The sequence below is a fragment of the Falco rusticolus genome, chromosome 9, assembly GCF_015220075.1.
Source record: "Falco rusticolus isolate bFalRus1 chromosome 9, bFalRus1.pri, whole genome shotgun sequence".
Lineage (NCBI taxonomy): Eukaryota > Metazoa > Chordata > Aves > Falconiformes > Falconidae > Falco > Falco rusticolus.
This window is the reverse complement of record NC_051195.1, coordinates 52,953,293-52,968,769: the sequence shown is the minus strand read 5'-3', so window position 1 is coordinate 52,968,769 and position 15,477 is coordinate 52,953,293. Positions and strand designations below refer to the sequence as shown.

The window sequence follows — 15,477 nt, the reverse complement described above, 5'->3', positions numbered from 1 at the left end:
CAGTGGCCCTCAAGCAGCCCGTGCTGGAGCTCCTGCTGCTGGGCAAGAGGTTCTTACCATCTTGTCAATTCCTGTGCAGGGATGTGTTCTCACTACAGGGAGATGGAGGAACGGCTGACGGAGACGCAAGGGAGACAGAGGGAAGGGTCACTGTAGTAATACGGACCTTTGTGGAATCAGCTGGTGGTTTGTGTGTGAAGTGGAAGTGTTTCAGGTTTCCCTGAGAATGGGCCAAGATATTTTCTTGCCATTTTTGAAGGGCCAGATTCTTGCTTGACATGAATGCTCTTGCTCTGCTGAGACCCCACCTTGCCCTGGGTCCAACTTCCCACCCCCAACGAAGTAGCCCTGAGATTGAGGTGGTATCTGATAACCAAGAGAAACATACAGACTGTGGAGCAGCTTTAATGTACCATCTCTGAAGTGGGCAACTGGGCCCCGTCTGCCCCCTCCCGCCCGCTTTCCTCCTGGCAGCTGCATTGCAGTTGGATGCAGCCTCAAGCAAGCTCAAAGAGAGAGCCAGCCCTTTCCCCTCCTGGTAGGAACTGCGGCGGTGCTGTGTGGAGGGAACTGGTCACCTCTTGTTAGGCTAAACAGGCAGGTAAGCAGCTGGGTTTTAGTCTCCAGAACTAACTACACACATCCACACATGTGGCTGGATGAAAAAAAACACCCAACTACTCAGACACAACAGCATTTTGCAAGCACTTGGCTACTGGTTTATTGCATTGGCTATTGGTTTACAAATATTGGCTACAAGATAGGTCTAATAGCCAGTAACTTAGCTCTGCTGGCTTCTCATCTGGCCAAAGGACACTTCAAACAGCAAAGCAGACGATAACCTCACAGCCTGGGGATGTCACTGTGATGTGCGGTGACCTTCCCCAGGTCCTGCAGCTGACAGCTTCTTCCCTCCCTACCCCAGCCATGGTGAGGGAATGGAGATGTATCAACAAAACCTTCCTGCTGCTTGTTTAGCTTATAGAATATATACAACAAGCGGTAGAGGAAAAACTGTTACGTATACATCACAGTAACTGTGCAATAAATTAAACTTCAAAGTGCTTCACTTTCCTATTTACAACACCATTAAATAGTAACTGACATTATTTTCTCAGACTAGGGGGAAGTATTTAGTTAGTTAGCTGACAGGTTACGAGTGCTTGGCAAGTACAGCAGGAGGTGGGGAATGGGCTCAGCTGGCAGCTCCTCTCTGGGAGAGATTCGGGAGGGAAGAGGGACTGGAGGAGTGTGAAAGCATCTTTGTGGCATCAGGCAAGGGCTTTGGCAGGGATGCTGGGGAGACCAGACCTGGAGGCTTGGGCGTTACAGAGAAAGCATGTAAAAAGCAAGTGATGGGACTCCTCTTTTGGACAGCTGTTTAATGAACCGGTCAAGTAGCAGTGTCAATTTTGCTGCTGCCATCTCAAATGCGGGGAAAGTAAAGGCCTGGAGAGTTTAGTAAAGCTGCCAAAGGATGGGCGGTAATGCTGCGGGCCTCCCGGAGGCTGGCTGGCTGTGGGAAGGAGTTGTGTGCCTTTTCTATTCCCTCACAGCACAGGGCTTAATAAATGCAGTAACAACTTTATTCTAGTGCCTCTCTTTTTTTAAGAAGCCTCTTCTCTTTCTGAAGTTGCTGAGTTGCCAAGCTCTGGTGGTGCTATCTCAGCTTCCCTGTGTTTTCCTAAGTGTTGATCTCACTTACTCAAAAGCCCAGAGCAGGTGCTCGTTTGGGGAACAGACGAGCTCAAAAGAGCAGGAACCACTGAGACCGCCGGTGTTTGCAGTGGTAAAACCATAGCTGCTGGACAGAGTGACTCTGAATCGAAGAGACCAAATCTCGTCTTGCTTTGCCAACACCTGAGGCTCTTCCCAGAAGTTATCACCCATGCACTGATGGGGGAAGTGCCCTGTATGTCAAGGCCCAGGGGCTCGTGCCAGCTCTTTCACCTTGCCTGAGCCCCAGCAAGGTGGCGTTGGGAATGAGATTAAAACTAAGCCAAAGGGAAGTGGTGCTGGGGGCTGGTGGGGAGGGCAGGGGAGGAGAGGGGCAGAACGAACCATGGAAGAGTAGAATCAAGTTAGAGCTTTCTCTTGAGCTTGCGGCTGGCCCCAGCACCCCTGCTCCGCTCCCGCTTCTCCTTGCGGACGCAGAAATACTTGGTGACCCTTTTGCGGCACTGCTCACACCGCACGGCACAGCACCAGTGGAACTTGCAGTTGCAGCTGGACACCATCTCGGCTCGCCTCTCCTCCACTGCCAGCCCGCAGTCCCCACACAGCCGCCGGCAGCTCCGCTTCTCCCACTTGCTGAGTGCCTTGCCCCTCTTCAGACACTCCCTGCCTTCCGTGCCCAGCAGCCCCAGCGTCTTGTTCTCCAGGCAGTAGTCAGGAGAGTCTTCTAAATGGACCAGCTCCTTCTTGGAGATGGAGCTGAAGGTCTCAGCAATGGCTCCCCGGCTGGCAGCACTGTTCCCTGCCCCCTGCAGCAAGTCCACCTTCAGGGCTTTGTGGTACCTCTCCTTGAGGTAAGCACCCACCTCCCGGAACTCGGGCAGCTGCAGCCAGCAGGTCTGGGTGGTGCAGCTCCCTGATACGCCGTGGCATTTGCAGGTTCGTTTCATGGTCCCTTTCACAGCCTACAGGGTGAGGAGAGAGAGGGAGGGGGTACAGGAGAAAGCCCAGAGGAGTCACCTCTGTGCTGCAGTGCACGGAGAAACACTGCTCCAGGCCTGCAGAGGGTCTGCCATCAGCCCTGCCTGTGCAGCGCTCCTGCCGGGGGCTGTGGGCTTAAAGCTCGCAAATTTGCTTCCCCAGGGTACTGCCCCTTGACTGGGAGACAGGGAACAGCGGGAAGCCACTAACAGCGCAGTCGCGGGAGGTTTGCTACTTTGGAACAACCACCACCGATCGTGTCAGCACTGCTGCCGCCCCCTCCTCAGTGAGGCAGTCGTTTCTCGTTTCTTTTTTTTAGCCACAGCAAGTTGTGACTCTCCACAGCGAACAGCCAGAGCCAACATGGCATGCGCTGCCAGGTCTGGAGGGAGAGAGGGGCTCACCTTTCTACCCGCCTCGTTGTTATGCAGGTTCATAGCAGCTCTGGCATCTTGTCCAGTCTCCAGGGCATCCACAAACTGCTTGGAAATGGCTTCCCCAAAGCCCACGTTGTCGCTGCAGCCTCCCCACAGCCAGCCTTGCCCCCCTAGGAAAGGAGATGAGATGTGTGCTGTCAGAGAATCAGCCCCATGCCTGCCTGGCTTGTGGCTCTGGGGACAAGAAAGGGTCTCGGAATGTGTGGAGCAAACCCAGCCTTTTGCCTGGCAGTATCCCCTGCTGCCCCCGGCTTGGGCTCGTGCCGTTACTGTTGAGGTCTGGGCAGTGAGTGGCTCAGGCAGGTGGGGAAGAACGTGTCTGAAGTGACAAACAGGGATTTCCAGGCTTTCTATAGAGCAGGATTCAGAATTATCACAGAATCACAGACTGGTCAGGGCTGGAAAAGACCTCTGAAGATCTAGTCCGACCCCCTCCTAAAGCAGGTTCTCCTAGAGCAGGTTGCACAGGATCATGTCCAGGCAGGTTTTGAATGTCTCCAGAGAAGGAGATGCATGCATTAGTATTTATCATGCATTAGTAGCCATATAGATAAGGCTTTGGGTCTTTAATGACCTTCCCTCAAACCCCGACCTGAGCTGGTTCAGCCTGACTCACAGGGACAGCAACTTGCTACCGTGGATTAGCAACCTGGTGGAGGCACTCTGATCAGAGGGAACAGATTCTCCTCTGCCGGGAAACAACGAAAGCCTGGCACACACGTATCAGGGAGGCCCTCTTTCTGGTACACCTGGAATCCTGGGACAATGTTTGGTATCTCAGAAGGGTCTGATTTTCCAGTTATCATAAAGAAACAAAGGAGTCAGCACTGAACTGGGAAACTGCATGGCAAGATGTGGAAGGTACTTCTCCTAGCACATGGGAGCTCAATAACTTAGCTCGGCTAACTGGAAATGTGTCATATGGTTTGCTGCTTCTCCTTCTAGGGAGAAATGCTAAATTCTGTGTGAAGGTTTGAAATCTGGAACATTCTGACCCTAACATGCCTTGGTGGTACATCTTGGGACTTGTGGTTTAATGGCCTTGTGCCTGTCTTGGAAGGCTCTTGCCTGGACTTCCCCAGAGCATTGCTCTGCCCTCTCCCAGGGAAAGGCAGGGGTGCCTCACGGGAGGCTGGTAATTGCTGCAGATGACAAAGGTCAAATCAAGAGCTGGAACCAAAGGGAGAATGGAAACCTTCCACCAACTTCCATTTAGTGCAACAGCATTTAGGATTGAATCACACTGTTTTGGACAAGCCCAAAAGTTTCCTTTGCCTTCCAAGGTCTTAAGTTCACAATGGAAAATTTTCATGAAAAACAGATATGTTTTGGGGAAAAGAAGTGCATGCAGCATGACTAAATTAGTTTTCCAGAGAAGATAAAATTTGGTGTGTCATTGGCCAAAAGTCTTGCTCTGCTAGAGATGGGCTACCCCATGCCCAGGACACCTAAGCAGCAGTGGCTGTTTTAAAAACTATTATTACTACATACCGGACACTCTAGAGAAGTTTGTCATAAACTGACACATACTGACTGCCCAGTGTGTCTGTGTGGGGAATGGCTTTTAAAAGATTTTGATGATTAGAAATTTGGCCCTTTCCCATTTAAAACAAAAGACCAAACGTCAGTGTTTTCTGTGGAAGCTGAGTGGAGAGCTGAAGCAGCACAGCCTGGGGCTCACACACACACACACACACACACACACACACACACCCCAGGAGTATTTAGTGGCTGCGAGCCTGGGTACCACCGTGAGAGGAGCAGGGTGCAGGCTATGTGCCCAGATGCCTGCCACGCTGACAGATGCTGGAGGGGCTTATGAATGCTGCCCTGCTTTCCCTTCTGGTAATTCTGCTCTGGGGCCACCCTGGCCCTGCAGGCCTTGGGAGTCCCATGGTCCCTGACCAGCACTGCTCTAACCAGACCTGCTGTTTAGATGCACGGCGTCAGATCCTCCCCTCTGCCTGTACAACAGTCATTCCCTCCAGCAGCTTAAAATAGTTGCCCTAGATTTGAACCAGGGAAGCTGCAACCCCCTTCGACTTTCCTGCTCATTTAGAAAGCAATGAAAAACATCAAGGGCTCGGCATCAGCTGGTGTGAATTGCACGTGGCGCTGTTAGCTTCCACTGAGCTGCCATTGTTTGAGCCAGGCAAAACTCTGCTCTGGGCATTATTTCCAGGCACGGGGACTGGGAAGAGGAGCTGTTTCTGCAGGCCCTGATGGAGGAGAGGTGGGGAGCTGTCTCCTTCTGCCTGGGACGTGAGAGGGAGACATGGCTCAGCTCTCCTTACCCAGCTGCCCATTGCGGGAGTCGTCGCAGCCACAGTTGTCAAAGTCCCCCAGGCTGCAGTTCCGGGTGAGCGTGTACATGACGCCCGCGGAGCTGATGGCATGGACAAACGCAGTTTCTCGGTTTGCTGTCAAGTGGAAATACAAGGAGAGGAGATGTGCTGAAGATTTCACAGCAAGACCAGTGTTAGAAATTACTCCTGCCATGCAGAAGACTGTGCAGGAAGAGATTTGCAATGGGCTGGGCTCTGTGGGGTGGAGAGGGGGCCCTGTGTGTCAGATTAGCTTTGTTTTCGCTTGAACTGCACAAAGACAGAAGCTCCCAAATTTGATCCGGGCTGGCTTCTGCCTTTTCCAAGGCTGTGGACAAGTTTAGCACTTGGCTGTCCTTGTGGGAGCTCAGCAGTGGGGATGCAGCACAGCCAGCCAGGTGTCCCTCATGCCCCACTAACACACCCCAGAGGAGAAGAGGCCCCCTCCAAGGATCAGAGGCCTTCCCCAGAGCCCCCTCGAGCCTTACCTGCTGCTGGACACTGCCCAGGGCTCAGAGCTGTGACAATACCTACCCGCCAGGATCCGTGTGATGATCACCAGCTGGCTTCACTGAGCCTTTGGCTTTTGTTTAATAGCAGCAAGGTCCAGATCTGAGCAGGTAACCTTGAGGGGAATGGTTCAGGGACCTGCTCCCAGCCCCAGAGTGTGCTGCAATGGCCTCCTCAAGGCCCCACTCTGAAAACTCTGCCCACCTCTTCCTGGGGCCCTGGTCCCTCATCTGCTGCCAGCCCCACCAGAGGCCCCAGGCTCTCCTGCATAGCCAGGTCCTGCCTGCACAGGGCAGGTGTGAGCTCAGCCTGGCATCACACGTGGGGAGCAGGCATGCACTGAAACATTTCCTGGCGCCTGCAGACAGGTAAGGAATGGGGTACAGTGACAACGACCACAGCCCCATGCCCTGCAGTGGCACCGGTCATGGATGCTGGACTTCTGCCCAAGGTGACTCTGACATCTGGAAGCTGTGGGAAGACTTTTCTCCTGCCTGTCGGCCAGAGCACAGCCAGAGATGAACCCTTCACTGCTCGCTTTAGCCACATCCCTCTGACTGCCACCCTGCCACACCACGGTGGTTCTCAGCCTCCCTGGGACACCCTGGTGAGAGACACCATTGAGGCACAGCACGTGCCACAGCCTGTGCCACAGGTCGGCGTGGTGCCTCGGCAGGAGCCAGCTGTGTCAGGGCTGGGGGGACACTCCTGTCCCGTGCCAGCCGGGGCTGGGCAGGTCCGGAGGTGACACGGGCACCATGTGGCTGCCTTGCCTGGAAGCTAGATCCCAGCGCGTGCTTGGGAGCTGCCATGTGAAGGGCCTCCGGGAAAGATCCCTCTGGGGCAGTCCCAGGAGAGGCATATCCAAGTGGGGATGGGGAAGAAAAGGAGGCACTTTGGAAGAAAGGAGGGGCCCATGGGCTCTAACCTGCAGCGAGGGGGTCCCGGTAGTGGTATCCAATGCTTTCCTTACCGCTGCGCAGCCCACCATGGCTGGAGAGCTGCAGTGCCCTCTCAGGGCAGTTCCAGCGGTCCCAGGCAAACTGGAACTTGCATTCCTCGATGCCGCTCTGCGCCCCAGCCGCCACGCTGCTGGAGTAGATGAGATAGGCCTAGGAGCAGAGAGCAGCAGGTCAGGAGGGGGCATGGTGCGAGCCCCGCTTCGGCCTCCGCTCCCCCCACAGCGTTAAATTGCAAAACTGAGTCAGGACGCGTAGGCCAGCATGCAGGGACAGCCCCACGGGTGACAGGTTGGGAATGTCACCAGGCTGCTCTCAGGGCCCAGGAGAGTCACCCAGCAGCCCTAGTTTCTATCGCAGGCAACACGAAGCTGGCGAGGCCCCAGCCGCTTCCCGCGCAGCGTGGGGCCGGTGCAGGCACAGCCTCCCTGCTCTGCACCGCGTACCGCGGGTCCTGCTGCCCTCAGCTCTAGACAGGAGGTGAAGCACAGCGCAAAACACTTGGAAGAACATGGGCCCGGGCTCCCCAGGAGGCTGGCCTTCAACTGAAAACAACTTTCATGCCATCTTACAAAGACAAGATGTGCAGAGCTGAGGAGGTCTCTCAGGTTTGGCTCCCCTGGGGAGCAGAGCTTGCCACCAGCAGCAGCAAATGCATTTTCTGCTGTGCCAGGTCAGAGCCAGAGCCTCCTGGGGGGAGAAGGCTGAGCCATCGGCTGTTAGCCATGTTAGGAGATGTGCCAGCCAGCCCCTGCAGTGGGGAACCCCTGATCTCTCCAGCAAGAGCAAAGGCAGAGCCTTCTCCTCAGAGCCCAGGGGCTCCGGGCTGGCAGGCACCTCAGCCTGCCTCCTCCTTCACTGTGGCCCTAGGGGGACAGCCAGAGCTTCAGGGCAAGGTCGCTCCACCATAGCACTGAGGCTGTAAAAAGAGCTAGGTGGGCACGGAGGTGTTCCTGTGGAACGGGCAGGACAGAAATCAGACAAATTTTACAACTGGTCCTGTCTAGGAAAAAAAAAAAAAGCCTCTGAAAGAGAGGTGCAACAAGGCAGGAGGTCAAAAATACTGAACAAGGTCTTGGCAATTCCTGTCGTGCTCCCTGGGAAGTGCATTTTGCAGGCCCTACAGAAAGTACCTTTCCAGCTCTATGAATGTGGGTCCTGATGCTAACCTGATCATCAGGAAGCAATATATGACAGCTGAGAGCCTCAGCTGCTGCCAATAGACACATCTCCAATATCTGGCCACAACCAGCTTGAAAGGACCAGAGGGCCAATTTTTTTCAGGGCTGACACAGCCTGGGGAGCTGCAGCTCATTTCTGGTCCTCCTCTGCCTTGTTGCTGGAAAGCAGGGGGTGAGGGGAGCAGTGGGCCGGGCTGGGTGGAGGGGAGTGGGAAGGAGGAGCCCCCTGTCCCTGGCTTTAGCAGAATCAGGGGCAGAGATCAAAGGGATTTCTCTTACCTTGGGGCCCGTCATCAGGAAATTATTCACTGACCTGGAAGACAGAGACAGTGTCAGCAGGGAAGGGGTGATGGCAGAAAGGCCTGGGGAATGCCTGGCATCCCAGGGCTCTCCTCTCACCCTGCGTGCCCCCCCCCCCCCCCCCCCCCCCCCCCGCAGCCTGCTTGTCTCCTGGCTGCAGGCACTTTTGGTCTCCCCCCATCTCCTCTCACTGCTCAGGATGGTGCCCTCTCCTTCCTGCTACCCCACTCCCCGAACCAGGCTGTGCTGGGCTGTGGCCCCCTTGCTGCTCCCTCCTGGTGCTTTCCTCTGCACAGCTGCCCTCTGTACCAATCTCCCCATTTTTTTTAGTGCTTTCCTCTTCTCCCAGCCTTGCTTTTTACCTTACCAAACTGCCGCTCACTTAACTCAGGGTAGCATTGCCCCCTGCCCCAGGAGCTGGACCATGTGCCAGCACTGCTCTCCCTGCTGGACCACATGGAGCGAAGGAGGAGGTCATGCCACACTCCTTCACAGCGTGCATTCTGGCACCAGCCCCCCAGGTCATTGTCCCTTGCTTTCCTGTGGTGCCGGCTCTGGCTGCCCATGCTCTCCTCTTGGTCATGTCCTGGTAATGGCTGAGCACAAACACACTTGTCCTCCCCATCCTGCTGGGCACTGCATGGGGGGGGGACTGGGGGTGTGGGAAGGGGAGCGGTCCTAGCCAAAATTAAACTTTTTGCTGTTCGCAGTGGAGGGATCATCTCCAGGGGCCACAAGGTAGTGTGGCTGGTCTCTGTCCCTTTCCCCAGGGCTTGCAGAGCAGAGCCGATGCTGGTCAGTCTGAGTCTCTCTCCAGCAAGAAAGACTGTTTTGATGCCAGCGGTCGGTCAGTGTGAGGGCTCCATGTGGTGCAGTGACCACCATCAGGGATCTGGAGAATGGCTGGGTGAATCCAGCTTAACTATGTCATGGCAGAAAGGACCAAGGCTTTCAAAAGGCCCAAGAGCCAACCCCAAATATCCCTAGCCAGAAATGAAACAAAAAAAGGGAGGTTTCTCCTGCAAACACTTCAGTCTCTCCAGGTTTGCAAAATAACCCTCATCGCTATTTCTCATGGGTGACTGGAGCACCTTCCCTGCCGGCACTCCAGAAAGATGGGTGAGTGCTGTTATCCCCAGGGGAGGATGCTGAGGGCAGAGAGGTGGCATGGGTGGATGGAGACCTTGCAGTGACTGAGCAACTGGGGAAAAAGCTAGAGCACACACTGAGAGAAACCAGACTATTCAGCTGCTTTTCAAGATGATGTTCTGCTCCAAATGCTGGATGTCCCCCAGTGAAGGGTGCCTCTCCTTTTCAGCTAGCCCTCGCAGAGCATCCACCCACACTGTCCCTGCAGCACAGCAGCACGCTCTGCTTTGCAGTTGGGCTCCCCGCCATGCAATGATGCTTGCTGCTTTTCTAGCTCCACTCCATTCCCTAAAAGTACCAGTAGCTGGGTGGACTGTAGCTGGATGTGGGGGAGAAAGGTGTGGGTTAGGACAAGGTTTTTCCTCCCTGTGTGTTTTCAGGCGATGCTGTCTGGAGCCACAGGTACCCTTGATAAGGGAGAGGAAGGCACTGTCCTGTTGTGCTACAAATCCATCAGAGAGTATGGGGCATCTCGGGGTGGGCTTGAGTGCAGGCAGAGGCGGGCACTGCTGTGCCAAGCTGAGGGACAACATGCTGCCATGCTGCAGCCCTGCCATGGACACAGGGAGACATCAGATGCATGAGAGATTTCGACCGGTTATTTCCTTGCCCTGGAAAACTGCCCCTGTGGTCAGCAAGCCTGTTTTACCTCTGCTAGAATTGCCCTCATGGAGATCCTCTCTGAGATATACCACAAAAAGCAGGTCTCATTATTTTAGCTTGGTCAAAATGAAAAAAAAACCCCTGATTTTTGCTCTTACCTCGCAATTTAGAAAGACTTGAGAGAATTAGTCTGCAAAGTTTCACTCTGGCAAGTCTGACCTCTTTTTTTTTTTTTTTCTTTTTTTTTGTGTGTGTGTAAGTGTGTCCATGTTGATGAAGCTTACTTTGGGAAAGATTCCTCTGGGTCAAAACCGGAGGGAGAGGGCTGTTGCCAGGGCACTGTGAGAGCAGGAGATCCCTTTGTTCCAGGCCTGGGATTCAGACCCGGCTGCGTTCCAGCCCCTGTGGGTACTTTAGCATGAAGTCGATGGCTGTTTTGCAGAGGAATTTTCCTTTGGGAGCTGCTCCTGCATTGTACAGCTAATTAAATATTTCCTGGGACTTGGAGAGACAGCATCTGTAGCAGGGTGATTAGAGCATTGGGTGACCTGAATCACACAGGGCCATGAACCTGGGGCTATTCAGACTGTGTAAGCTCCATGGGTCCCCATCCTAATGCAACTGGGTAGCAGCATGAACAAGTCATTTTTCCATCTGGTTTCCCTCCTGTCCTTTGCCTTGACCTTAAGTGCTTTGCTACAGGGACCACACTCAGGATGGTGTGAGTGTGAATCTGAGCCCCTGATAGCAGCTGTGACAAAACTCTGCTAAAATGCCCCTGTGCAGGCAAGATCTAGAGAATTGCAAGTCCTCTCTTATCTTGCTTTTGTGGCCAAAACAAGAGATATATCCCATCTGCATCGCTTCCCACCTGTGTAGGAAAAGCCAAATTCACAGTGCGCAGGAAGGATTTGCTTCAAACCCTCACTAGCCTCATCTTGGATTAGGAACATCTGAGCCACTGCAAGGGTGGCTTTTGGAGGAGGATGATTATCCACAAGTTCAAGGTTTACAGCAAAGCAGCCTGTTGGCAGGTGTCAGTTGACATAACTGCATTGAAGCAGAGCATCTGATCCTCCCAGGATAAACCTCAAGGTTCACAAAAAGGCCAAGTTCAGGATATGCCAATGCACCATCTGCAGCTGAGCAAATGGTACAGTAGCAATTTCCCAGCAGGATATTCTAAACATTTTTATTAAGTCGGAGAGACAGAAGGCATTTTCCCTGAGCTATCTGATCAACAGGCAGGCATGCTGCTGGGCAGGTTTGTGGGACTTAGACAAGTAAAGGATTCATTTAGACGGGTACACTTAACCCCCCCACATTCAACTCCTGCAGCTACAAGTAGATTTGGGAGAGGTGGCAACAGGACTGTTGTATGGCTGAAGGCTAGCTAAATTTTTTCTTACTTATGCTGAGAGGGAAGGAAAGATAATAATGGAGACAAAAATCTGTGTGCTTTGCCTTTGCTTGTATGATCTAGCTAAGAAAAATGCATGTCTATTCTGGATATCGTCTCCAGCAAAGGCAGAGAGTAATTAAGCCGCTTGTCCCACATATGTTGACAATACCGCTAGAGTCACCTCTGGGCTGCAAATAGGAATCATTCTGAAAATGAATCTCTCTTCATTTTTGTGTCTGTAGCGTGACTTTTATTTCTTTATTTATTTCTATGGATTTTCCATACCACTAAAAAGGAAAGTCGAATGTAATCCTAAACTAGCTAGCTAGCTGCACCCACAACAGAACCAAACCAGTCCCATTCCCATGACTTCAGTGTCACCACACTAACCCAGAACTTTTTGAAATCACACACATGAAAAGAAAGGCTTAAAAATATTTCTCTCCTCCCAGAAAGTTTACAGGGTTTCCAGCTATCTAAAGCCTTTCCCTCCACCTTCGAACTCCAGGACAGCATTACATGGACATGGAGCAGTGACAGACCTTAGCAGATTGAGAGATGAGACCCACTGAACTCCTCAGCCCCCTCCCAGCCCATGCAGGGCCCAGAGCAGGACACACTGCTTCCCTTGCTGCTACTCTGTGCATCCAGGTAAAAAGAAAATCTAGGGCAAGTGATTTTCATTGCATCTGGTATTAGGAAATTATCTCAAGGCTAATGAATATTTATAGCAGGAGGTCTCCATCATAGTTTTGTTGAACCCAAAAGCAAATAAACCTGCCAAGCAGCTGCCCCATTATATTTTACGTATACCAAATACTAACAAGCCTCTGATAATTTCTGCTCAGTTACAACTTTAACCTGTATCAGCACTCCTCCCCGCCCCCATCCCCAGTTTAATGTGTCCCAAGAGCCTTATCAAATCTCTGTTAAAGTATTTGATACCTTATCACCCACTCATGCTACTGTGCTGCTGGTTCAGCTCTTTAGAAAATTTAAAAAAAAAAATCCCATCCCGTATTTAGATCTTTACTGTCATTATTGTAAATACAGAAAATGGATACAATTTCACTCGGGATGTGAGTTCTGTCCTCAAGTACAAACTCCCCCAAGTTACTAGAAAACCAATGATACTGAAACCTAAAGGTGATCCCACAGCTAAAGTGTAAAAAACCATGTAAAAACAAACTGCTGCACTAGAGATTGTTACATTATTCCCACGAGATAGGAGACTGTGAAGCAATTAATTAACATTTTAAGCTTTACTTTTTTTTTTTTCTTCCTTCATTTCTCTCTTATTTGTTATATTTATTTGGGTTTTAGTTCCTAAATGTGGCTCTGATATTTTGCTTATCTAGAAACACGCTGATCATTCAACCTAGCTGACATGGCAGAATCTAATCTACGCTCAGAGAAGGGAAATGGCCACATATATACATAACAAAATTGTGGTCGATCTGTATTGCCCCCCCCCCCTCCCAATTCTTGTGCTTAAATCACAGGAAGAAAGAATCTTACTGCATTTTAAGCTGCTCAGTCAGATAAAGACCGGGAAAAATTTCAGGCAGGATTATTCTATGATTCCCACAAACCTTGCTTTTTTCTCCTCAAGAGTTAAGGGACAGGGTCTGTAAAAAGATCATTTTGAATAAAGTTTTCAATTTTCCTTTCCTTCAGAAAATCAAGACCTGTGAGCAACACGTGGAGAGAAGCAGGTCTATCTTGATCCATAAACTTTTCTCTTGGATAAAAACTTCTGAAAGGCAGACAGGGAACTTAGACATCCAACTTCCATTGAAAATGCCTAGAATTTCTGTATTTAACTCTACTTTGTGCTCTGAAATTACTCATCTTGGAATGGTTTCTTTAAAACATCAGTTTCTTTTTTTATCTTTTAAAGTATTCTAAACCTGTTTGTATTGAGATAAGCAAGGCACACACAGAGGAGGAAAAAAAACCCAATAAAATCAGTATGAGTTCCTGCCTAGCCTTTCTACGTAACATACGTATTCCCCTTGTTTCAGAAGGGAGATCTATCTCGAGTTTGCTGCTCTGTCATGTTTAGCCGTATACAAATTGTTGCACATTGTTTTAATGAAGGGAGTAGAAAAATCTCTGAAAGAAAATAAATTTCACTCCTAGTCTAACAGGAATGAGTTCTCGTTTACTCTTGAGTTTCTCTTTTCAGTAATTTTGATTTCTTCACCCATGGTAATAACCCTAGAGATCTGCTATGGGAGAGGCAGGGGATTTTAGCATCTGAAGAGGAAAAGACTTTCTTTGCTGTTAGAGATAAGTCTGTAACCCACTGAGCAGATTCTCTGCGGCATCACAGAAACAGAGAATAAAGTTTGGATGCTCAGTAAAAATCGCATAGGAAAAAATACCTACAGAGCCATACATTTGAGTCCTTCTCCATTTGGGCATGGGACAGACACACTCCGCAAGGAATGATACAAGACTTAAGGCAAGTGTAATCTCTTTCTGTTTGCCCTTATAAAGTGGTTCTGGAAAAAAATGCAAAACCACCCATAGGAGAGAGCAAGGGGCCCACAGGAGATGACTGCAGGTTTTTTTGGGGGGGAACTGGTCTGGTGGGACCCAGGTGGCTGGGAACCAAGCTATAACAATCTCTGTATCAAAAGCTTCTCCCCAGGAAATCCTAATACATGAATTTCAGACATGTGTAATCCTGACCCTGTGCCTGCCAAGGCACCCGGGTCCCAGACTGCTCATCCGGAGGGATGCTCCTGTGGATGTGACTCCCTCCTGCCGGCTCTGAACTCTTAATCGGGGACTGTCCTTTTCAGGGAGCGTGGGAGAAGCCCCACTGGATTTGATTAAGACAAGACACAAGCTGACTGCGAGCCTTTGGAAAAACAGAAATCCCTGGCTCTGCCACTGGGTTGTCTTCCCAGTTGGAAGTGTGGGGTTAGATCCTCCATGTCTGCTTTCCTCTGTTTTACCCCAGCTCATCATTTGGCCCATTTAGTTATTGTTGGGAGGTGTGGGACAGAAGGGGGACTTTCTCAGCTCTAACATCTCTGCCAATGAGTGTGTTGGGACTTAGTTAAATACCTGGTCCCATTAAAGACCAGAACTGAGCTAAGTGGGAAAGAGGGGGCATTTAGGAAGGTGAAGAGGAATTTCCTTAGGGTGTCCGGGAAGAGCACCTGCCTGGGACACAGACCAAGGTGCTCTCAATACTCACCAAGCACAGCAGGATTGGAAGAAGGGAGTGAGGAAGAAGATGCCCAGATAAGGGTCCATGTGAAATACAAAATCCAAATAAAGAGGGAGAAAGGAGATCCTAAAAAAAACCTTGGGTACCACCACCACCATCAGAGAAAAAGAACAAAAAAAAAAAAAGAAGAAAAAAAAAAAGAAAAAGAAACACAACAAAATTAGGGGAGGGTTGGAGTTAATTTCCACCTGGCAGTCCTGGTGTGATGAAGAGGAATATGCCCCCTGAATCTCAACTTCTGCAAAGGGTAACCAATCCTAAAGTAAGAGCTAAAGGGGGTTGGTGAAATGGAGCTGCAGAACTTCCTAAGAAGAGATTATCTACTTAATTAAAGATTTTTTTTTCCCCTAAGTCTTTCAGCCAATCAGGACTCAAGTGCCAGAGAGAGATTGAACTGATGAAAAGAACACCCCGGGTTCCTCGAAGACAAATGCACCACGAAAGGGATAAGAGGGAGGTAAAAGGGGAAAAAAAAAAAAAAAAGAAAAAAAAAGAGGGGGGGGGGGATAAAGAAAGAGACAGCAAATCCCTTAAAGTAATCACTAGATTCAATCTCCACCAGCACTGCTTTGCCTCTCCATCCCCTGCAAAGGCAACTGGAAGGGTTGCTTGCGGCTCACCTCCTCCACTGCTGGGGCAGGAGCACCCTGGGGTGCGGGCTTGGGTCCATGTCACCTGTGCCCGCTGCCTGCAGGCATGCAGCGTGCTACAGG

At 51.0% G+C, this 15,477-nt stretch overlaps 1 protein-coding gene across 1 annotated transcript; it reads right to left on the bottom strand.

The window, feature by feature from the left end:
- Positions 1–696: 696 nt before the first annotated feature.
- On the bottom strand, positions 697–15,213 carry WNT8B (Wnt family member 8B). The gene is made up of 6 exons (XM_037399321.1): positions 14,732–15,213; positions 8,346–8,379; positions 6,900–7,038; positions 5,387–5,512; positions 3,060–3,202; positions 697–2,639 (listed from the first exon to the last, which is right to left on the bottom strand). The coding sequence occupies exons 1-6, from the start codon at positions 14,860–14,862 to the stop codon at positions 2,082–2,084; spliced, it is 1,131 nt and encodes a 376-aa protein (XP_037255218.1). The 5' UTR covers positions 14,863–15,213; the 3' UTR covers positions 697–2,081.
- Positions 15,214–15,477: the final 264 nt, after the last annotated feature.

Coding starts and splice junctions, on each gene's coding strand:
- WNT8B (XM_037399321.1), bottom strand. CDS start 14,862: ATGGTGGTGGTGGTACCCAAGGTTTTTTTTAGGATCTCCTTTCTCCCT. Junction 3,203..5,386: donor CTCCCGCAATGGGCAGCTGG/GTAAGGAGAGCT, acceptor CTCCTTTCCTAG/GGGGGCAAGGCTGGCTGTGG. Junction 2,640..3,059: donor ACAACGAGGCGGGTAGAAAG/GTGAGCCCCTCT, acceptor CTCACCCTGTAG/GCTGTGAAAGGGACCATGAA.